The 20,472-nt window shown below is 50.1% G+C and overlaps 10 protein-coding genes across 10 annotated transcripts; 4 read left to right on the top strand and 6 right to left on the bottom strand.

Moving 5' to 3' along the window:
- Positions 1–374: 374 nt before the first annotated feature.
- On the bottom strand, positions 375–1,283 carry RRP36 (rRNA biogenesis protein rrp36; the record flags this gene model as incomplete). The annotated part of the gene is made up of 4 exons (XM_036773199.1): positions 375–553; positions 611–947; positions 996–1,062; positions 1,111–1,283. 4 exons carry the CDS (start codon positions 1,281–1,283, stop codon positions 375–377), a joined length of 756 nt encoding a protein of 251 aa, XP_036634672.1.
- A 70-nt stretch (positions 1,284–1,353) lies between these two features.
- Positions 1,354–5,802, bottom strand: PC9H_003605 (uncharacterized protein; the record flags this gene model as incomplete). The annotated part of the gene is made up of 17 exons (XM_036773198.1): positions 1,354–1,710; positions 1,765–2,007; positions 2,060–2,599; positions 2,654–2,821; positions 2,876–3,079; positions 3,134–3,335; positions 3,398–3,419; positions 3,471–3,494; positions 3,549–3,593; positions 3,643–3,674; positions 3,731–4,058; positions 4,108–4,273; positions 4,332–4,776; positions 4,837–4,894; positions 4,944–5,028; positions 5,082–5,487; positions 5,537–5,802. 17 exons carry the CDS (start codon positions 5,800–5,802, stop codon positions 1,354–1,356), a joined length of 3,591 nt encoding a protein of 1,196 aa, XP_036634671.1.
- A 219-nt stretch (positions 5,803–6,021) lies between these two features.
- On the bottom strand, positions 6,022–8,278 carry PC9H_003604 (uncharacterized protein; the record flags this gene model as incomplete). The annotated part of the gene is made up of 16 exons (XM_036773197.1): positions 6,022–6,397; positions 6,452–6,543; positions 6,596–6,652; positions 6,699–6,725; positions 6,787–6,846; positions 6,897–7,062; positions 7,128–7,224; positions 7,276–7,369; positions 7,422–7,457; positions 7,509–7,532; positions 7,588–7,609; positions 7,661–7,697; positions 7,753–7,773; positions 7,840–7,957; positions 8,020–8,074; positions 8,124–8,278. 16 exons carry the CDS (start codon positions 8,276–8,278, stop codon positions 6,022–6,024), a joined length of 1,437 nt encoding a protein of 478 aa, XP_036634670.1.
- A 452-nt stretch (positions 8,279–8,730) lies between these two features.
- On the bottom strand, positions 8,731–9,885 carry PC9H_003603 (uncharacterized protein; the record flags this gene model as incomplete). Its single annotated transcript, XM_036773196.1, has 5 exons — positions 8,731–8,860; positions 8,911–9,034; positions 9,088–9,270; positions 9,319–9,558; positions 9,609–9,885. 5 exons carry the CDS (start codon positions 9,883–9,885, stop codon positions 8,731–8,733), a joined length of 954 nt encoding a protein of 317 aa, XP_036634669.1.
- A 193-nt stretch (positions 9,886–10,078) lies between these two features.
- Positions 10,079–11,108, bottom strand: SEC17 (vesicular-fusion protein S17; the record flags this gene model as incomplete). The annotated part of the gene is made up of 4 exons (XM_036773195.1): positions 10,079–10,315; positions 10,372–10,546; positions 10,596–10,776; positions 10,832–11,108. 4 exons carry the CDS (start codon positions 11,106–11,108, stop codon positions 10,079–10,081), a joined length of 870 nt encoding a protein of 289 aa, XP_036634668.1.
- A 118-nt stretch (positions 11,109–11,226) lies between these two features.
- Positions 11,227–13,137, top strand: PCM1 (Phosphoacetylglucosamine Mutase; the record flags this gene model as incomplete). Its single annotated transcript, XM_036773194.1, has 6 exons — positions 11,227–11,327; positions 11,377–11,494; positions 11,550–11,939; positions 11,991–12,431; positions 12,481–13,003; positions 13,058–13,137. The coding sequence occupies 6 exons, from the start codon at positions 11,227–11,229 to the stop codon at positions 13,135–13,137; spliced, it is 1,653 nt and encodes a 550-aa protein (XP_036634667.1).
- A 256-nt stretch (positions 13,138–13,393) lies between these two features.
- Positions 13,394–14,957, top strand: PC9H_003600 (uncharacterized protein; the record flags this gene model as incomplete). The annotated part of the gene is made up of 12 exons (XM_036773193.1): positions 13,394–13,444; positions 13,503–13,602; positions 13,660–13,727; positions 13,782–13,840; positions 13,894–13,969; positions 14,022–14,121; positions 14,175–14,209; positions 14,260–14,367; positions 14,421–14,510; positions 14,561–14,650; positions 14,702–14,732; positions 14,785–14,957. 12 exons carry the CDS (start codon positions 13,394–13,396, stop codon positions 14,955–14,957), a joined length of 981 nt encoding a protein of 326 aa, XP_036634666.1.
- A 218-nt stretch (positions 14,958–15,175) lies between these two features.
- PC9H_003599 (uncharacterized protein) lies at positions 15,176–16,525 on the top strand (the record flags this gene model as incomplete). The annotated part of the gene is made up of 6 exons (XM_036773192.1): positions 15,176–15,222; positions 15,273–15,705; positions 15,759–15,961; positions 16,015–16,213; positions 16,265–16,337; positions 16,398–16,525. The coding sequence occupies 6 exons, from the start codon at positions 15,176–15,178 to the stop codon at positions 16,523–16,525; spliced, it is 1,083 nt and encodes a 360-aa protein (XP_036634665.1).
- A 79-nt stretch (positions 16,526–16,604) lies between these two features.
- On the bottom strand, positions 16,605–17,279 carry MOCS2 (Molybdopterin synthase catalytic subunit; the record flags this gene model as incomplete). Its single annotated transcript, XM_036773191.1, has 4 exons — positions 16,605–16,753; positions 16,803–16,997; positions 17,057–17,080; positions 17,138–17,279. 4 exons carry the CDS (start codon positions 17,277–17,279, stop codon positions 16,605–16,607), a joined length of 510 nt encoding a protein of 169 aa, XP_036634664.1.
- Positions 17,280–17,391: 112 nt separating this feature from the next.
- Positions 17,392–20,459, top strand: PC9H_003597 (uncharacterized protein; the record flags this gene model as incomplete). The annotated part of the gene is made up of 16 exons (XM_036773190.1): positions 17,392–17,511; positions 17,565–17,844; positions 17,897–17,946; positions 17,997–18,013; positions 18,064–18,095; positions 18,150–18,240; positions 18,294–18,309; positions 18,361–18,441; positions 18,494–18,539; positions 18,599–18,811; positions 18,860–18,892; positions 18,946–19,007; positions 19,069–19,518; positions 19,568–19,679; positions 19,731–19,737; positions 19,787–20,459. 16 exons carry the CDS (start codon positions 17,392–17,394, stop codon positions 20,457–20,459), a joined length of 2,283 nt encoding a protein of 760 aa, XP_036634663.1.
- Between the last annotated feature and the right edge of the window lie 13 nt (positions 20,460–20,472).

The raw sequence follows: 20,472 nt of genomic DNA, 5'->3' as shown, positions 1-20,472 counted from the left end.
AAGACGAGGACGATGAGCTCGATTCGGCCAAGGATTCGACGCTTTGCAGGGGTTGAAAGAACGGCGGATGGTCGCCTCGGTAGACGTCGTCGTCGTCGCTGTCATCGTGTCTCGGAGAACGTGGCTGTAAGGGCTCTGGCTGCGGCCTGCTAGGGATTTGTGGATCACTGGACATCCCAGTGTCTCGAGGCAGGGCTGGAATGAGAGCAGCCGAGCGCAAGAGTAAATAATTACATGAGAAAGGAGCGTTGGAGTTCTGAATCAAAAGGCGAGTCCAACGCTCAAGCTCAAGCGACGACGGGCGTCTAACTTATATGGCAGCACTTGACATCCTCAATATTGCATGTATCCTACAACAGGCTGTGCTCTGCGCTTTACTGCATCTTTTGCCTTTTTCTGGGCCGGCCATCCTCAGCAGCGTACGGCCGCGACTTTTTCTCTTTCTGCCCGATTTTACGTTGCTTTTTCTCGATTGCCTTTTTCACGGCACGCTTGCCACCCTCGGCAGCCAGTGCTTCATACCGAGCACGTACAACGAGCTCCTTCTTGGCGGCTACGGGGATGCGCAATGAGTCAGGGAATTGCAGGATCATGTCAGGCAGAGGCTTACATTCTTTCATCCACCATCCTCCCTTTCCTTGTTTCCGCTTCTCCCGTTCTTCCTCGCTGACCTTGGCTAGCGCACCATGCTCTGCCTTTTCTCGCTTGTCCCTGTTGACAGAACTCTCTGCCCTCTTAAGTGCGAGTTCCAACCTGCCAACCTCTGCCTCGTACTCTTCACGGAGATCGCGGGGTGCCGAAGACAAACGCTTCCGTGCCCTCTTCAGATTATCGCGTAGCGTCCGCATCTCAGACACATGGTTTTCGGCCAGGAAACTATACTGCTCTCGGAACTTGTCCTGAGAGAATTCGCCTGCAAGAGGCATGAACCTAGGATCCCGAGCTTGCTATCCATAGTGTAAACATGGAGCGACTAAAATACAGACCTTACTCACGAAGGTCTTCGTTTCAACGACTGTCCGTCGACGAGTGACGGGCTTTTTGGATGTAACCTCCATTGGCCTGCCATAATTCCTTAGTAGCGACCACACTGCGATACGGTCGACTCACGCATGCTTGTTAGATCTCTTTACTCTCTTTACTCTACCCTTGTCGCCCTGATCATTGTCTTCGCTGCCTGATGCGTCCGACTCCGACTCCGACTCCTCTGCATCTCTCGCATCTATTACTTTAGGTGTCGGTCTTGTAAGTTTGCTTGTAGAGGGTATCGGGGCGTGTGGCATGGTGTAACGAAGGGGATAGATGCGTGAAAGTAATTACTGAGAGGTACTTTGATTACATAATCGAATAATGTTAGCTAGTAACAGTGTTCTTTGTCGAGTCCAATGAAGTGTCTTCCTCCTCGAGGACCACGTAGCGGCCATTCTGGAGTTGTACGTCTAATGACACGCCCTTCGATGGCGACCCAGAACGCCATATTGGTGTGAGCCCCAAATAAGCCCCGAGTTTGACGAACCATCCATCTCTTCGTCGCCTTCTACCCCTGACGGGATCCATGAGGAGGCCCTCCCATCTGTACGTAGGCCGCGGCCGCAAGGACTCGTCGTCGTGATCTGTTCCTCCACCAGTGCCTAATGTCGACGATTGGCCCATATCCACACCCTCCATACTCATCTCCGAGCCCGTCACACCCATATGAAACATAACAGCCTATAAAGCTGCATGTCAGCCATGAATTACTGGTGTATAAAGCAAAGTACAGACCTGATTTGAGCCACGAAATACGGCATCATTGAGCCTAACGTAAATTTTGTTCAACAAGCCGTGGTGAAAGATATCCTTCCATCGAGGAGTAGACGACATGAGACCTCGTTGTATCAGAAAAGACTCAAGGTTTGGGCGAGGGAGGGGAGTATAGGCTATTGAGGTAGGATAATGTGGGTTGAAATCTTGCGCGTGCAGCTGAAGAGCAGGTATCGCATCGTTGTTTCTCCGCCAGAAATCATCCTGTGTAATGAATAAGCTATCACTCCTCGAGGCATCGTTCCAGAAACCATACCCAGAAGATATACCACCAAGTTGCCGCCTCCGTTTCCGCGACAACGACCGACCGCTCGTACGCCTTCGACAGGGCTTCCTCGCTGCCAACTATCAGCTGCCCAATTCGGAGGTCCTTTTCGTGGCCCGTAACCCACTTCGCCACCTCTGCGAAATGTTGTGGTCGATCGTAGACATTGGTTAGGAAAGCATAAGTCAATGTATCCCGTTTATGTCGACACTCCTCTTCATGATGGATGCGATAATCATCCAGGACGGCATCAAGGGCTCCAAGTCTTCGGTGAATTAGATCACGGTTCATTGAGAGAAAGCGCGCCAGAGGCGGTGTGAGGTCGAAGTCCTCCGTGAGACCAATGATTTCGCCGTTCAAGCAGACATCTTTGGTGTAAACTAGCTCCAGAGTGAAACCACTACCCAAGGGTATGTCTTTCCAAAAGAGTTTTCCGCGATGCTTGATATTCAGAGTGCATGTATGGTATTGGATGGCAACATCAGCTTTGTAGCGTCGCTTACAGCTGAAGATTGAGTTAGAGCCAATGGCCTGGGGGATAAGTGATGAATAGATTGGTAGTACTATCTGAAAGAAAGTACGAACAGTGACATGACGATGTGGCCAGTTCACTACCTGTCCATCGAGGGCTCGAAGGGCTAAACGGATGTCTCGCCGTCTTCGGATATCGGGGTCGGAATTCTGAGTAATGTATTCCTCCAAATCCTTTGCACCTTGGATGATTGCAAACGGACCGTCGTCATACTGTATCACCTACAAAGACCTTGGTTAGCGCCAACAAGCGAGAGAGAAAGGAAAACAATTGACCAGAGTAGGGGGAAATGGAATCCACCAAGCATTACCAAAGAAACTACGACAATTAGGTCTCCCTTTCTGGGCCTTCCAATAGCAGTCCGGTCCGATGAAGTTGCCTTGTATTTCTTTGGCGATATCGCGGTACAGCTCATGGTCGGCACCAGATATCAAAGCAACGCCTCGAGCATATGCTAGCGTCCCGATTTCGCGTAGGATCTGTATACAATATACCTCAATAAAGACAACGACAGGCAGTGGAGATGTAAGGACCTTCAAGTTCTCCACGTGCCTTTCGCTGGGCGAACCGAGGAAATCCAGGAGATATGGCGGGAACTCCGAGTCGCGAGCTTGGGCGAATAGCATGTCCTGTTCTGGGGGGATTTGGCAATCCGGGGATGTCAATATCAATGTTGTTATAGTTTCTTGCCATATGCGACGCCTTATATGAATGGAAGAGGGGGATATATCCAACCTGCGGAAATGAGGTTAAGTAATTGTTGACGCGGTGGGGACCTGAGATCAAAAACAGCTTACCAAGGAGAAAACACGTCGATACCTATTCAAGTGTTATGCGGGTAACAAGAGTTAACGAAGTAAATCCACGCACTGAAATCGACACGACGAGCGAGGCCTTCAGAGGTTTATTTGAGCAAGTCAAGTGCAGATCAACCTAAAGGAAACTTACGCTTGACTACTCTATGTACGATGCTCATGTTGATGAGCGTGAAGTCTACTCAAGAGTAAGCCTAGGGTCATCACGGCTAAGAGCTTGCACGTACATATACTGAACCCATAAGTTATAACATAGATACTTTTGGGGAAATTCTGTGAGACATGGCGCAAGACGAACAAAGGTCATATACTCACGCGTATAAGATATATGTATTGAGAATATCCTTTCCGGGTATCTTGAGGGCGACTCCGAGGGCAACAGCAGCAGTGGTGAGATAATTCAGTCTTGATACCCATTCGCTCGCATTGTTGACGGGGTCCAGGAAGGGAGCGAGTAGACACTGTGCAACGAAAAAGCCGATGGTAGACGCAAGCAAGAGTATTTGGCGAACTATCGGAAGCCACGTCCGTGATACAGTGCGGAACAAACAGTTGTTAGAGTCAATGACAGCAATGATGAAAAGGGTGCTGAGTTTCGCGAAAAGGTATGTAGACTGGTACGTGCCCCAACCGCGTCGATAGCCTAGAAAGATGGGTTGAGCATCAGGTTGCCGCGAAGAGAAAACACACACCGCCATAGAGGAAAGAGAAGGGATTCCGATCACGCAAGAGCAGGCGGTGGTATTCGCGATCCATGTCGCCTTCGTTTCTGGGGCGACCAAGATCTGTAAACGTATCCACCTTCGGAGCAGAGCGCTGGATGACCTTCCGGAGCGCCAAGGGAAACCAAACCGTCAGCTACTTCCAGGATCAGTATGTCAATCATAATCAAGTCACATACAGGTGAATGCCTTACAGATGCAACAACTATGATCGACATAATTATAACCACAGGGGCGTAATTAATCTCGTTTTTCTTCATAGTGGTAGTCCAACAGAAATCCAAGGGATCTCGGAATTCGCTGGGAGGGCCAAGCGGTTCAACGGAGGGAGGAAAAGAGGTTGCGTTGGTGTAGTAATTCGGCACAACCCAGAGATCGTCAGACCAAACGATGACATGAACCGCCATGGTACTAAGTGGCAAGTACAGTGCTGTTAGAAGGAAGGTGACAATGAGTATACCCCATTTGCCTGACTTCGGCTCGGAGCGCTGTAGGCCTTCGATAGCGGTGTAACGATCACACAAAGGGGTAGAACGGAAAAAGTAATAGAGTAGTCCGCCGGCTATGGCCATGAATACGGCGAGGTAAATGAGCGATTGTAGTATATTAGACGCAAAATTTAAGGCCAGGATGTTGGGACTTTTCGGAAGGTATCGATTAGATTTCGAAATGACTTCTAGAAGGGGGTGCGGAGCTTACATTGTCCCAAGGAACAATTGCCTCCAAGAATTCACGACATCGGTATCGGTGACAGGAACTAGGATGCTGTCAGTATATGGGAAAGGGACAACTCTATAGGAACGGACCTATCGTCCGGAGAAGCAAAGCAAATATCTGTATGGTGTTCAGCAAGCCTTGCAAGCTGTAGAATGACGCAAGGGCGCTCGATCCCTAAGAATGAAGACAGATGAGATACTGCCTTCATGTTGAGAAATCTAACGCACGGTAAATCCAAGTATAATATTAACTGCGGATCCTAGAATAGTTTTCCTGTTGCGCCAAGCCGGGGCTACTTTGGAATTGGCCTCAAAATCGTCTATTGTGCGCCCCGAGTCCGCCAGTTTCTGCATAGGAAGGAACATTTCAATAATTCCATGCCTGTGCTGGGAAAACGATGGCATGGGGAGGTTCGAAAGATATTTGTCGAGCTTGGGTAAGCTGAGGGGGAAGGCCTTTCGAGAGAACACGACCGTGGCCGGCACGGGTGTATGAGGCGGGAACCGATGACGCTCCACCAACGTAGCAGTGTCCGATCGGTCCAGTAATTCGTGAATTTCGTCGGTAGTTGCGTCTTTCGACGAGTCAACTAAGGGTTCGGTGTCGTTAGAAGTATTATATGGAGTGGCGTCCCTAGTCCCATTGTCAATAGCACTATTGCAAGGAAACGGCAGTAACGCACTTCGTACTGCCCAGGTCGGTGATATCGAGGCTGTCACGGTAGTCGTCGATGGCCAGGACATTAGGCAGACTCGCATGGTCTGGTGTCGGCAAGCCATCTATTCGCATAGGTGTAGGCGATGTCGCTATGAAGCGAGCAGGGGACCGTGGCTGGATATCATCAGAGTTCCGGTGGGTATAGGTTCTTCGGGGTCGATTAGTTGGGCGGTTTGAGGATTCAGGATCGAGGGGAGGCTCAAATAGCCTGGCCAGTTCTTTGACTGCCATGTTTCAGTTCTGTTATGGCCTTGAGGACATCGAGTATGATGCGAAGAGTGGTTCCTTGGCTGCTCGGCCTAATGCACTCGAAACGGTACTCTTTCTCCCACGTGATGCTCCTATTGAACTCCTGAACTCCTCTGATTTGTTGAAAGCAATAAATATTCGATCGACCAGGTCATTATTACTACAAGCACTACATATAACGAATTGGTTGTTATGCATGGATCATGCCTCAGCCTTGGATTTCAAGTCAGCTGCCATTTTATCCAGCAAGTCCTTCCCGTAACCGTTCAACAGAGCCGTCTTCTCGACCAACAAGGACGTCGTTGTGGTCACTCCATTCATTGTAACCTGACTGTCAACTTCAGTCGTCGTCTTTACCAATGTCTCCTTGTAGGGCCAGTTAAGCTTCATTTCCTTCTCCAGAGGGGTCAGTTCGCAGATAAGCTCCGGGTGCTTGGTCACGACGTCCTTGACGCTGGGGTATAACGACGATTGCTCTAAGACGGAGGGGTGGATATATTCATGGGTTATGCTATCGGTTGCAGTCGGAAGTCGGCGCTTGATTGTGTGGGCTAGCACGAAAACCCCCGTCATGGGACTAAGGTTATACTGGTCAGACATGCAAAGATCGAGTCAGGCAGGAGACGCGTACTCATGAGGCGGCTGCTTCCCCCAGGCAGCGGTAGGGTTGGGACGAGATGCTAAGTATCGCATATCCAAGGCTAGCATATCCTCGATTTGTGACTTGATAGAGGCATCAATCAGAGGATGCTATGCAATAAGAGGGTAGACTCACCGCCATCCAGGTGAGGGTGATATCTGACAGGTCATGTTCATCGTAACCTCCGCCAATCTAGGTTGAATCAGTATCACTCCAATGAATATCCCTCTAAGCTTACGTCCGAGTGGGAGCCAGTGAACCAGCACTATATTATTGGCAGGGCGGTAAGTAAATGACTGCAAAGAAGGCTAGAAACGTAGGCTGACCTGTTTCAAGAGCTGGCCTTTTGCAAGGGCATCAGGCTTCTGCTCGAATCGCGCACAATCCTACAGACATTCAGTGTATGCCTTGATAACAAAACGAGTATAGCACTCACGAAGTCAGCTCTAGGTTCATTGAGAGCCAAAGCTTGATATGCGCGATAAACATGCTCCCCAAGAAGTCGATCTGGGAAGCCGAACAAATTTCTTGCACGTTTGTTCTTGAGGGATATTTCTTCTGGAAGACCGAGCGATCCTACTGTATCAAATACACCGATACACCTAAAAAAAAGGAACACAAAAAACGAAATAAGAGGGTGCAAGGTGCTAACGAAATGAATACATACTTCACGGAAAACGAGTCCGAGTCAAAGTCCGCTCGTGTTTTACCAGGTGAATCGTGATGGGTCCAAGGGGCTAGCTTCGCTTTGAGTTGCTCGATTTCTGCGACTATGTCAACACTACGGAAATAAGGTCACAAGGGGAGCGACCTACCTTTAGGGTCCGATGTTTTTCCCATCCTCTGATAGGCAATGAAAATACCCGCGAAGTGCTCCATCTCCGTGCGGTCGAGAACGCCGATTTCACCCTACAAAAAAATTTAATACAATGTAGCTAGATGAAGGCCACGGGAAACTTACGATGAACATGGCGACCATACGTGCTGTATATGCACCCTATGAGCGATGTGGATCAGAATTAACTCTACAATATTCAAACAAACATACTCTTGAGAACCCAAAGAGAAAGATCTGGAAGAACAGTCAGCGTTGCTCCATCAGTTGACAATATGTGCGGTGAACTTACTTCATCGCCAGGCACATAATTACTATTGGAAGGAGTGAGTGATCGGATTTTACGCAGATATTGAACGACTTACTGCGCAATGAATGCATAAGCTTCTTCTACTTTGTCCGCTGATGACCGGCGGGAAGTTCAGGCCTACCCACGTTCGCTCTGAGAACCACGAACCTAGAGATGACCCGGTAGCACCTGGTAAATTTATAACAGTGTTTAGTTTGGCGAATACAACTTGGATAACTAGGGAGTCGCCCTCACCCTCGATGTATTCCGAGTACAAGTTGCTGTCTGTCCCAACGCCGGATTGGTAATAGACGATTTGCGGTATGGCCGGAGTGAATCTCTGATCCTCGTGGCTTATAGTCCTCGCGAGTCGCTAGGTAGTAAATGTCTAAATGTCGATACTTTTCGGCAGCACAAGCGGGAAACATAGAATACCAAGACATTAGTGTACTTGGCCGGGGTGTCTCCCTTTATGCCATCCTGCCAGGTGCTTCCAGGAAGTAAGTATCTACTAGACCCTGTGGCTGGGGGAAACTCACCCGTCGCAGCATACAATGATTCTTTTCTTGATGCTTTCGCGTAAAGACAACGGAACGGGCTCCGTGGGTGTCTTCCGAGGCGACCTTCGGGGACTCGAGCTCCCGGAGTTGGTGCTGCTGGTACCACGATCCTGGGCAAAGAGCAAGCTGGACATTGTGTGGGGATGATGAGGCGTTGTTGGTGGGGCGGATGATCCACTGAAGTGTCAACTTATATATCCGTCCGGCGGCGGCGGTAGCTTTGTATTCCCCGGAATCAATATAACAAGCCTCTCATCTTCGGGCGGTCCTACTGAAACGCTCGCCCGTAAGTGATAATTGGACATCATCATTGTTGTGGCAAGGCGCTCCCCCGTTGGAGCCATTTGCCTGATCCCGAGAACAACAACCAGCGCGCTCTTCGGCTCCGACCTCGGGAATAGACCTAGTACTGCCATCTGGGAATGTTATCCCTTTTATTGAGCTGCGTAGGCTTCGCGAAGATCAGCATGAGACTTCGTCTGGCAATGACCTGGCTTCAATGTCCTTAATTAATGATGGATACAGTAAAGAAGCTCGATATACAAATAAAGAATCTACCAACATCCATTCGCCTTGGGGGGATGCATCACTTGCCGAGCCGCATCTGTGCTCCAGAGAACTCGTCCAAAGCTGCTCGAAATGTCCGTTCATCTAACGTCAGCGCCTGGGGACCGCCGGAACAAGGGCCAAGACCAAGAATGGGGGTTGGGAAGTAACTACAGGGTGGATTGTCAGCGTAAGGTTCCAAATAGCCCTGGTGGCGTACCTGATCTCTGTCAGTCTGATTTGCCAGGGAGGGAAGCCCAGAAGTTCCGGTGGAGGTACTGGAGCGATTGGAGGTTTCAATGAGTGAAGAAGCATCAAGTCGGGTGATGTGAACCCTTCTTCGCCTGGGGAATCAAACGAATGAGCACGGTACAAGTTTCAGCCCGCCGATACTCACCTTCTAAAAGTAGATTCAAGTCTTCTATGGAGATGCAAAAGTCTTGAGGTGTGGGGTCCCGGAGAATACTTTGTAATTTGTGACGCCTCGCGGCCATGGAGCGAGCAGCGGCAGCCAGTGTTCCCTTGGAGGACTGGCGCGATATTATTTTGATCTGGAGAGATGGGGGCCCTTTTGGAGTGTCTACACGAATCGGTGCTAGGAAGGTGGTGATCCCGGGCATAAACATACCTTTTCCACGGCGCTTTCTAGCGACACTCCTCCGTTTGCTGGGCACCGGTGGACGCGTATTAAGTGTAATCGTGTGGAGGTCTACCCTGATATCGACGTCTGGGGAAATAGAACGTGAATCGCAGTCGTCGGAGTGAGGTGGTGTTAGCGGATACTCCAGCTCGGATTCACTGGAATCAATCTCCGGATGTAGATGGGATAAGTGGTCGCGAACCAGCGCTGAGCCGTTCCTTAGTACACCTACAAGTAGTTAAGCGACTTTCTTCACGTCTGGTGGCAATTAACCCGACCTTGGTTGTCATACAATGTCAACTTCTCAATCCCTGCGGCCTCGCACCAGGCAATGCTGTTGTAAACTGATTTAAACAGAGACTCCTCCTCGATTTTGTCGTGTCGTGTCGAATCCAGGTCAAAGACGATGGCAAGATGCCGGGGGATCTTGCTCCGAGGTGCATCCAGAGGAAGAGGTTCCCTCTGGTGCTGGCGTCTCCAAAGGGCCAGAAATTTTGCTGTTAATGCATATATAGCGTGGATGAACAAGAGCACAGAAAGTCGGAAATTGAGCATGTAAACGAATGTGGAGGACTGCGCTTGTGGCTGAGGGACACGTCGAGAAAGAAGGCAAGTGCGCACGTGACTCGATCAGGGCAGAATGAGGAGGAAGCAAGGTCGTTGATAAGATTACAGTACAGTACAGTACTGAGTGAAAATCCAAAATGTCTGTAAATGTATTAGGTAGATACATGCTATATAGCGTGGCTCAAAGGAGAGCCGGTTCATCCTGGATGCCCCGCTTGATTTTCAACAGCATGCCAGTCTTCCAATTGTCGAGTTTCGTGACTTGGTCGAATTCGACCACGGCGCCAGTGAACATCTCCTGATCACCTGCTTCGACTGCTTCGATCAAGATGTTGATGAACTTGGCCTCGCGGGTCGAGGCGAACGTGGTATCTTGCGAGGTGTACTTTGCCATGTTGCGTTTGGCAGCAATAGGATCCTAGTTGAACGGTGATTAGGAATGGAGGCGGCTTCGAAGAGAAATATTGCACTCACTCCCATCGCCAACGCACACAGTCCTGCTCGGAGCCAATACTCCTTGACACTGTACTTTGTCAATGCTGACCCTAACGAATGGTCTGCAACGAGCTCGTAACGAGCAATCGCCTGCTGATACTCATTCAAGTCGGCGTGAAGATCAGCGGCATCCTTGTAGCACGCATTGGCCGTACTGCGATGACAATGAGTAGCGAAACGAGTACCAGGTGCATCAAACGTACGCAGTTGCGTCCTCCTGCGCATACCAATCACCAGCCCGCTCAAAGGAGTCGCATGCCTTGCGGAGATCATTGGATTCCTGCAGGTAGATTTGGCCAATTTCTTTCTCGCGATCAGCCGCTTGCCTGAAGCGTCCACCTTGAGTCAAGTGTACTATCGTTTGCGTTAGTGCCTGAACGGCCACTAAAGAAACTAGGTCAGCCGGAGTGATTGTTCCAGCAGTCGGTGGTGAACGTACAATCAGGATATCCTCTCTTGTATGCCTTCGCCGCATTCCACCAAGCGTTCGCAGCCTCGCTGGACTCCTTGGACTTCTCACGACATTCAGCTTCGCGCGCATGCGCATCTCCAGCCTCCTTGAATAACTTGTCGATCTTGAAAGAGTTGGCCGCTTGTTGGTAGAGGTCACCAGCCTCCTCGAATTTGGTTGTTGACGATGCGAACCATCCCCCGGGCGAGTTTGCCTTCTTGTCCGCCTTCTCGAGGAGAACCTGGGCTTGTGACTTTGCAGGCATGATTTGACTACGGAGAGAGTTCAAGAGAGACAGTCAGACTGAGATTGGAGTCCAATCGGCCACGTGACGTATAGCATCTCAAGCTGTTTCGATCAATACTCTCTTGCGCCACCCCGCGATGTCTGGGTTGCCCGTAGCCAGTATCAAAGAACTCTCTGAGAAGCATCCCAAACCATCGGACATCAAGTTCACCTATGGAACCGCAGGCTTCAGAACGCTGTAGGTGTTTCATCTCTCGGCGCGATGGCAAGATATCTGATGAGCACAGAGCGAGTGTTCTTGACTCCGTTTTGTTCAGAGTCGGTATCCTTGCTGGCCTGAGGAGCAAGAAACTGGATGGAAAGACGATTGGGGTTATGGTAACAGCTTCCCATAACCCAGAGCAGGTAACGAGCTGTAGTTCTTTAACGTCAAAGCGGGTCTGATATTTCTGTCAACTAGGACAATGGTGTCAAACTAGTCGACCCAAGAGGCGAAATGTTGGAATCTTCTTGGGAAAGTCACGCCACGACGCTGTCCAATGCGTCTTCCACGGACGAGTTCATCAGCGCCCTCGAAGCGTTCGTGCGAGATGCTAAGATTGACCTTTCCAAACCGGCGAGGGTAGTATACGCGATGGACACGCGCCCGTCTGGCCCAGCGTTAGTGTCGGCGCTCGAAGATGGCCTGCGTGCTATTGGTGCCGACGGACGGAATGCAGGAGTGACCACTACTCCGATTCTCCATTACCTAGTGCGCGCGATCAACACGAAGGGTACAGCTGAAGCGTACGGCGACGATAGCGAGGACGGTTACTACACCAAACTGACTAACGCCTTCAAGAAGCTTGTGGCAAGTACCAATATGCGGCTAACAGCTTGTCTGTTCTGAATTTCAGTCTAGTCTGCGAAGCCAACTCCATCGCCGCTGCTCATTGACTGCGCGAACGGCGTGGGTGCCAATGCTGCTAAGAAGCTTGCTGAGTACCTTGGAGATACGTTTTCGCTCGTGCTGGAGAACACGTCCATAACCGCGCCGGGCGCACTCAACAACGCTTGTGGTGCAGACTTCGTGAAGACAACGCAAAAGCTTCCTTCGTCACTTTCCAATATAATCAAACCCGGACAACGTGGTTGCAGCTTGGACGGAGATGCGGATCGCTTGATGTACTTCCATCTGGATGACCGTGGTCAATTCCGCATGCTAGATGGCGATAAAATCGCCGCACTTGTGGCTGCATTTATCGTCGAACTTGTCAAAGCAGCCGGTCTGGACGAAAGTATCAAAGTTGGCGTGGTTCAAACAGCTTATGCGAACGGAGCATCCACGAAGTACCTCGCAGAGGTAACGGTGCTGAATTGTGCATATCGCGAATACGCTAACGACGCTACAGCGCCTTCCTGTGAAATGCGTTTCTACAGGCGTTAAGCACCTTCATCATGCTGCTGAGCATTATGACGTGGGCGTTTACTTCGAGGCAAACGGTCATGGGACTGTCCTGTTCTCACCTGATACCTTGGCTAAACTCGCTGACTACCAGCCCTCGACACCTGCTCAGTCTACAGCAGTGGAGCATCTCGTGAATCTCACACAGCTCATTAATCAAACAGTCGGCGATGCGTTGTCGGATATGCTCCTTGTCGAAGTCGTCCTCGCCCACAAAGCCTATGGCGGTCTAGAATGGGATTCCCTATATGTGGATCTGCCAAATCGGCTCGTCAAGGTCGTCGTAGCAGACAGGCATATCTTCAAGACCGTGGATGCTGAGAGGCGGTTGACCAGTCCTGTAGGTCTACAGGACAAGATCGATTCCCTGGTCGGTAAATATGAGGGCGGTCGGTCATTTGTTCGGCCCAGCGGAACGGAAGACGTCGTCAGGGTGTACGCAGAAGCTGTGGTGAAATCTCAAGCAGATGGTGCGTTGGAATGCGATCTCTGTGGGCGAATTCGAGTTGCTGAATAGCTGTTAGAACTGGCTTTCCGGGTCGCCGGATTGGTTTACGATGAGACTGGAGGCGACCCCGCCACACGTCCTAAGGAATTCTTGTGACCGGCGGAATGTTCGAGGGTTCCCGAACACAATTGTAGCAAGATCGCTCCGTCTGGAATGTAATTAAGAGGCTGTCCAAGTCTAGAATGGATATTCCAAAGATTATGCTTTGTCCCTTTGAGGCGCTATTCGCCTTGTTGCTAATTGCTGTTTGGCGTGCACGCGATAGCACGTAATCTTTATAAACGAGTGCGCTGTCCTTTGGGAAAGCTAGTTAACGTTTTTGCTGCCCCCTCCTGACCTCGAGCATTTCGAAATGTGTCGCTTTGTAATCTACAAGGGAACTTCGCCTGTCCAGCTGTCTCATGTGCGTGCACGGCGTCTGCGACGGTCGCCACCCAAAAGTCTCACACTCTTGACTCCAGCTTCTGACCAGGCCGTGCCATTCAATTATCAACCAAGCATTCGATTCGCGACTTCGTCTTGACCGTCGCAGGCCCATTAATGGCGACGGCTTTGGCGTCGGTGAGTCAGACCGTGATCTCGCTTGACTATGCTTGACCGTTGCTTGTGGTCGGCAAGGCTGGTACGATCCAAATTATGACCCGGAATTAGGCACCCAGCCATGTATCTTCACTTCGGTCACCCCAGTGAGTGTTGTTGGCATGGCTTGGTGCTCCGGGCGTTGACACGGGGGCGTATAGGCTTGGAACAATATCAACCTCACCCGTTTGGCGGAGAAGATCAAATCACCACTGGTTTTGTGCGTCTTTCGATCTATGGTTCATTGCATTATACTCACGCGGGAATCAATAGCGCGCATGTCCGCGCTACAACAGCGGGGTCGCTGTCGCTAGATAATTGCCATCCTTTCCAATACGGCAAGCTGATGGTAATGAATCTTCACCTTTGATGAAAGCCATGCGTCTGACTGCCTGTCTTAGTTCATGCACAACGGTGCCATCGCTGAGTGGAGCAGAGTGAAGCGAAAAGTGCAGAACTGCCTACCGGATTGTGCGTACGACAATGTGCACGGCAACACTGGTATGCATCTCACTTGATCGTGTGCTCATATTCACTCACTGAAACGCAATCAGATTCTGAGATGGCGTTTGCTCTCTTCCTTTCTATGGTACGGTCATTCCTCGCGTAAATAGAGTGATTCATCCAACATCCCCAAAGCTACCCAACCCGGATGCAAATACTTTCACGCCTCATGAACTCCAAAAGGCCATGCTTGATACCATTGCGGCCCTCAACGCCTTCGCCAAGGAAGCCGGTGTAACTGAGGTATTTCTTTCTCCTTCCCTTAGCTGAGCCGAGCTCACTCGTTTGCCATTCAGCCCAGTCTGATGAATTTCTGCATCACTGACGGCGAGTCCGTGGTAGCTACGCGGTACATCTCTTCCCGAACAGATGAAGCTGCCTCTCTTGTAAGCCCCCACCCTGGTGGTCCGCGCTGTCATCTAATTTGTTTTTCTAGTGGTATTCGTCTGGCACGACATTTAGCGAATACGCGGCTGGCGGGAAGTACAAGATGTCGAAAGCCGACAAGCGCGAGAATATCATTATGGTATGTGTGTTGGTTTGCAAAGGTGATTGTGATGATGATTATGTCGGCCAGATCGCAAGTGAACCTCTGACATTCGAGAAGGGTAAGTCTTTGTGTAGCCCACGATGCCTTACATACTGAACACTAGTGTCTAGCGGACTGGATGGAAATACGGACGAACCACATGGTGGTGATCACTCCCAAGTTCAATCTCCTGCAAATACCGATACGAGATGAATTCTACGTGCCACCGTCAGATCCCGCTGCGTTGACGCGAGACACCGACTTTGCCTACGGCAAGGGTCTCCTCAGCGTGTCGCGTTCATGATTTCCATCGTATCTAGTCTAATTGTATTATCGCTGTCCTTTGTGTAGCATATCATAATGTTTATAGAACTCATTTTGTGGATATTTGTTGTTGATCCCTGCACCTGCCACAAACTGCGCGTTTAGGGGAGCCGCCACTGGCGTTCTTCGTTTCACCACTCTTCAGCGGGCTACTTATGTTCTTGTGCAGCTAGAAGCTCCAATTCTTCTTGTCAGATCATGTACAATGCCTGGCTCCTATGGACTGCAGTGTCCAACGCTGCACGGTACGTTGGGCATACGTCGTGCGACAGCAAATCACTGAACTTCTATACAGACTCTCTACAGTTCTCCAAATCCTCATTTTCCTGCCACTCACTTTGGCGACACTCTCGACGCCCGCCTTCCTCCTTCTCTCCCTGCTACTCAGCGTACACTCTTTGATCCATGGCACGATGATCCTGATGTGGGGCAGTGAGGCCCTTTCCGTCCTGCAGGTCCCGATGCACCCATTCCTACTCCTCGTTTGTTTCAACGTGTTCTCTTCATCGGTCAATCCATGGCTGGCGACAATCACCAACCTGTGGGGCACCGTGTTGAAGTACGGTGGCCCCTTGTTCATCATGATGGAGGGACTATCAAGTCTTTTGGTAGCCCAGAAACTCGGACAGGAGGGCAAGAAATTTGTGGGGGACGATGAAGTCCGGCAGTTTGGAGTGCTGATACTCACCGCCATCGGATATGTAACATCTGCATGGTGGATCGCAGTCGTGAGTGCTGTCTCTCTCTCCATGCCAGTGGCGATGAACTAATCAATGTATAGTCTTATCCCGCCGCGGCTGTTTCCCCTCTTTCTTCGACTCTCTTGGGTGTTGCTTTAACTGCGTTCCTCTTTCTCACCATCATCGGATTTGCACTGCGTCGGACAAACATAATTGAATCCTCCAGTTTGCTGCTTTTCCTGGCTTACAACGTGTGGCTCTGTGGAATCGATCAAGCGTCATTCTCGGACCCAGCCTCTTCTTAGTGAGTTATTTGCCAATCTATCATGATTCCATTGAATGAACTTGTTATAACAGTGCGCCTCTTCTTCCCAATATTCTGGCTCATTTCCAAGCGCTTCTAAATTTCGTGACAAATACACTTCCGAAACCTGTACTCGCTGCACTTCTTTACCGTCTTGCAATACTCCATTTAGCTTCCCGCATTCTACCCACTATTGGCGGGGACAGCTGGGAATCTGATGAGGGCGTCGATAGTCGATGGGATGATCGGCCGGTATGCTCGCTTCCGACCCCTTCTACCATTCTCGCTGAATGCATTGTACAGACCTCCACACTAACCCGTATTCTGCTGACATATCGTCAAACCATCTTTGTTGCTGTATATTCTCATCTGCTCCGTACGTCAATCCGTCACTACATTCTCCGCTTCTAACGCTAACGACGAAATGACATTGTAGTGCTTGATCATTCTTCACAGGTTTGGTGGCGATGGATGAATGTATTCTTCACGCTGTTCATATGGGGGGTAGAGCTTCTGGTCAGCAACGAAGACGATGAGGTCGCAAAGGATTGGAAGGTAGACTAATTATGGACTTATGATGATGATATACGACACAGCCCATAACGGGAGCGAAACACAACCAGATACTATGCCCGGACGGCATCTATACGTTGCTCTTCCATTGTGCGTTAGCGTCACTTTCGCCTTCGTAATACTCCCTCTTCCATATCTGGGCTTTCTTCTTCACTTCTTCTAGGATATACTCACATGCAACGAATGCCTCTTTTCGGTGAGGCGACGAAACCGCGATTACTATAAGCGTAGATTCAGCGTTATGTCGGCGCTTTGCAACAGAACCCACCAATGGAAGGCTCTCCGACTGGCACTACTCCGAGACGGTGGTGTACAGCACATCGGATGAGCGACGAAATATTCTGAGAAGGTGGCTGGTGGTCCGAACGGCTGATCAAGTTCCTAGCATCTTGCACGATCTTTACCATGGTCTTGATTGCCAGTTTTGAATACGCTTGGTACTCCAGACGAGTGACCACCTTGCCTGGTCTCCATCAGGTGATGTACCAGTGGTGCAGTGAGATTTTCCAAGAACAAACCTACCTCCAAACGAATTCCTTGTTGTCCCTACACAATCGTAGTAATTCCTTCTGTCAAACGCTGCAGAATATTTGGGCTACATACCAATGAAGACGGTAATCGCCCCTGCGGCATCATCGCCGACTGACTTTATGATCTGCGTGCTATCGAGCTCCTTGTATGACAAGGCGCAGATGCCGCCGTCGACATCGACAGCGACTTCATATGAGGCATCCTGCCCTTCCATGGTCCGAGTCGCTTGAGTATCGCACTTAGCGAACCTGCGGACCCTGAGATAATCGCGGACGGCGCTTCAAGCTATAAAGGTCGTGACTTGGACCCGTCCCTTCCTAGTACCAATGGCGTCGATCAGCATATCCAGGAGGGCTTTGCAGAGAGTCTGCAAGCGGCCCCACGGATCTAGGGGACTCGCAAGTGTCCTCAATAAGAGAGATCTGCCAGTGGACATTCATCCCGAGGTAACTCCCGAATCGAAATGAGCCTGCAAGGTTTAACTGTGTTCTCTGTCTAGGTTGAAGCTGCTTTGGCAGAGAATAGACCTGTCGTCGCTCTTGAGACGGCGGTGGTCACACACGGATTTCCCTACCCAGAGAATGCCAAACTTGCGAAGTCTCTTGAGGAAATCGTTCGCAAGAACGGAAGCACTCCAGCTACTGTTGGTCTCGTCAACGGGCGAATCAAGATTGGCTTGAAGCAATCAGAGCTGGAGCTGCTAGCAGAACCTGAGGCATCTCCTGTCAAAATATCTCGAAGGGATATAGCAGCAGCAATTGTTGCTAAAGCCAACGGAGGTTCGGTGGACCCGCACGTTATTTGGGAATAATCTGACTAGATTTGTGGCAGGAACAACCTGTTGTGCTACCTTGATATTTGCTGCTCTCGCTGGAATCAAGGTTTGGGGTTTTCTTTTCCTTCGCATGGTTCACCTGCTAAAGTCGCGTAGGTCTTTGCCACAGGAGGGTAGGGTGGGTACCATCTCGTACTTACGTCTACTAACTTCAGACTGCTAGATTGGGTGGTGTTCATCGTGGGGGAGAGAATAGTAAGTTTCCTTTCCAAGGGGAAGTATCGTCTGATTAGTACTTGTGTTCTATAGCCATGGATGTCTCTGCTGACCTAGGAGAGCTAACAAGATGTCCAGTTGGTTTAGTATCGGCAGGGGTGAAGTCTATTCTAGATATTGGAAGGTAACGTCCTTCCAATGCCTGTAATCCAGTGTACATCTAATTGTGAATCATAGGACTTTGGAGTACTTGGTCTGTCGGATGTCTTACACGTAGAACACCATCTCACCCTGTCCCTTCTAGGAAACGCTTGGTGTTCCAGTAATATCATATGGGAAGACTACGGACTTCCCAGCCTTTTTCTCTCCAAAGAGTGGCTTCCAGGTATCTTTGTTTCTTTCGGTCTATTCCAAATGGCTAACTTCAACGCCCCTAGTCCCCATGGAACGTCGACAACCCAGTATCAGCAGCTCAAATACTCTGTACGTACCAATATACACCCACTTCGCTTGTCTATCAACTCAAAGCGTCAACCACGTAGATACCCAACATCAACTCGGTCTACAGAACGGAGCACTGATTGCATGCCCCATACCCGAACAATACGAAGCTGCAGGAGCATCTATACAAAAGGCCGTTGAGCAAGCTGTTGCGGAATCGGAGGCAAACGGTGTCAACAAACTAGGCAAGGCTGCCACGCCTTGGCTCTTGATGAGAATCGGCGAGTTGACCAAAGGCGAATCCCTTGCCAGCAGTGAGTTTAATGACGGACACTAATGAAACCGATCTAATCGCAATGCAGATATTGCACTGTTGGAGAACACCGCAGCAATTGGTACGTGTTGATGCTCAGCGATGACATCGTCCTCTAATTAGTGCTTTTGACAGGCGGTCAGATAGCAGTACAGTATGCGAAGCTCGCACAAAACTCTGTGAGCGATGCGTCTCGCGTACACTGAATGTATATAAACGTATCCCAATTTGCCTACAATGTCTACCCAACTCATCTAGGATATCGCGCATCGGGATACAACGCCAGCGGCGAGACCGGTAGTGGATATCCCTTCGAAGCAGACGTCACCAGAACACCCTCGCCTCCTCGTCATTGGATGTGCTGCAATCGACATCAGCGCGCAAGCCTCGCCAGATGTCGAATCTGCATTGGCTGCCCATTCGACCATACCGGGCTCCGTTTCCTTGACATTAGGTGGTGTAGGCAGGAACATTGCTGAAGCCGCTCATCGCCTGTCGCCGACAGATACTAAACTTATTTCTGCCATTGGCGATGACAGCTTTGGTCGCCTCCTATTGTCAGAACTCGATAAGATGGGATTGCGTACTGATGGCCTCGTTAAGTGCCCAGGTAGAACATCGGTCTGTAACATGACCTTTGATGGCAAAGGACATCTTATCAGTGGTGTGGCGGACATGGAGGTGATTGCTGAGTTAAATGAGGACAAGGTCGGTGCTTCTTTCTCCGGCTCGTCAATGGGTATGAACGACATCGCAGATTGCAAATGCCATTGCCGAAACCATGCCCTCCATAGTTGCTCTGGACGGTAATTTGAAACCAAATTTAATCAACCGAGTAGTGGATTTGTGTAGCAGCCGTGGAATACATAGTGAGTGGATCTGAGTTTCCTGTCGCAGAGAACTGAACGACTTCACTTCAGTTTTCTTGTACGTGTGCAACTTCTCACCGCTCCATCCACCTAAACTGTTCGCCAAGTGAACCCACGTCCCTCACCAAAGCCACAGCCATCCTTCCCGCCGTCACACAGAACGACTTACGAACGCCTGGCGATAAGGCGAAGATCTCGATATCCCCCAATTTGCTCGAACTAGACCACATATACAACATCACACGACAAAGTGAATCACCCAAAGCATCGAGTTGGCAGACGTCATACGAGGCCGCGTTCCACGGCCGGCTGGGAGACGGTCTAGCGGATTTAGCAAGTCGAGAAGATTCCTTTGACGGTATATGGGCAAGAGGGTCGATCCATCGAGCAGTCCATCTCCTCGCTCACTTCCAACATATCCTCATGAAATGTGGCGAACATGGTGTTGTCGTCGTGTTCCGCTTAGACCCAGAGACGTTGGCTCAATCCGGTTGGGCCAAAAACGACCAGCTGCCTCCAAATGCCATTGTCGCAGAAGTGGCATCTGGCGAGGCGGTCGTCATAGCGTACTTCCCCGCCCTAGTTGCAAAGACATTAGTCAACGTTACTGGTGCTGGCGATTCTTTCGTCGGAGCGCTTCTAGCCAGCATGATGGAGCATCCAAGTCTATTCCAGGAGCCCAAATTATTGGATGATGCTATACATCTAGCCCAGCAAGCAGCCATTCTGACGCTTGCGAGCCCATTAGCCGTCGCGCCGGAAATATCTAAATTACGATAGTGAATACAAGAAT

Source organism: Pleurotus ostreatus, assembly GCF_014466165.1.
Source record: "Pleurotus ostreatus strain PC9 chromosome Unknown scaffold_2, whole genome shotgun sequence".
Lineage (NCBI taxonomy): Eukaryota > Fungi > Basidiomycota > Agaricomycetes > Agaricales > Pleurotaceae > Pleurotus > Pleurotus ostreatus.
Note: the sequence above shows the minus strand (reverse complement) of the source record. Positions and strands in the feature narration are given on the sequence as shown.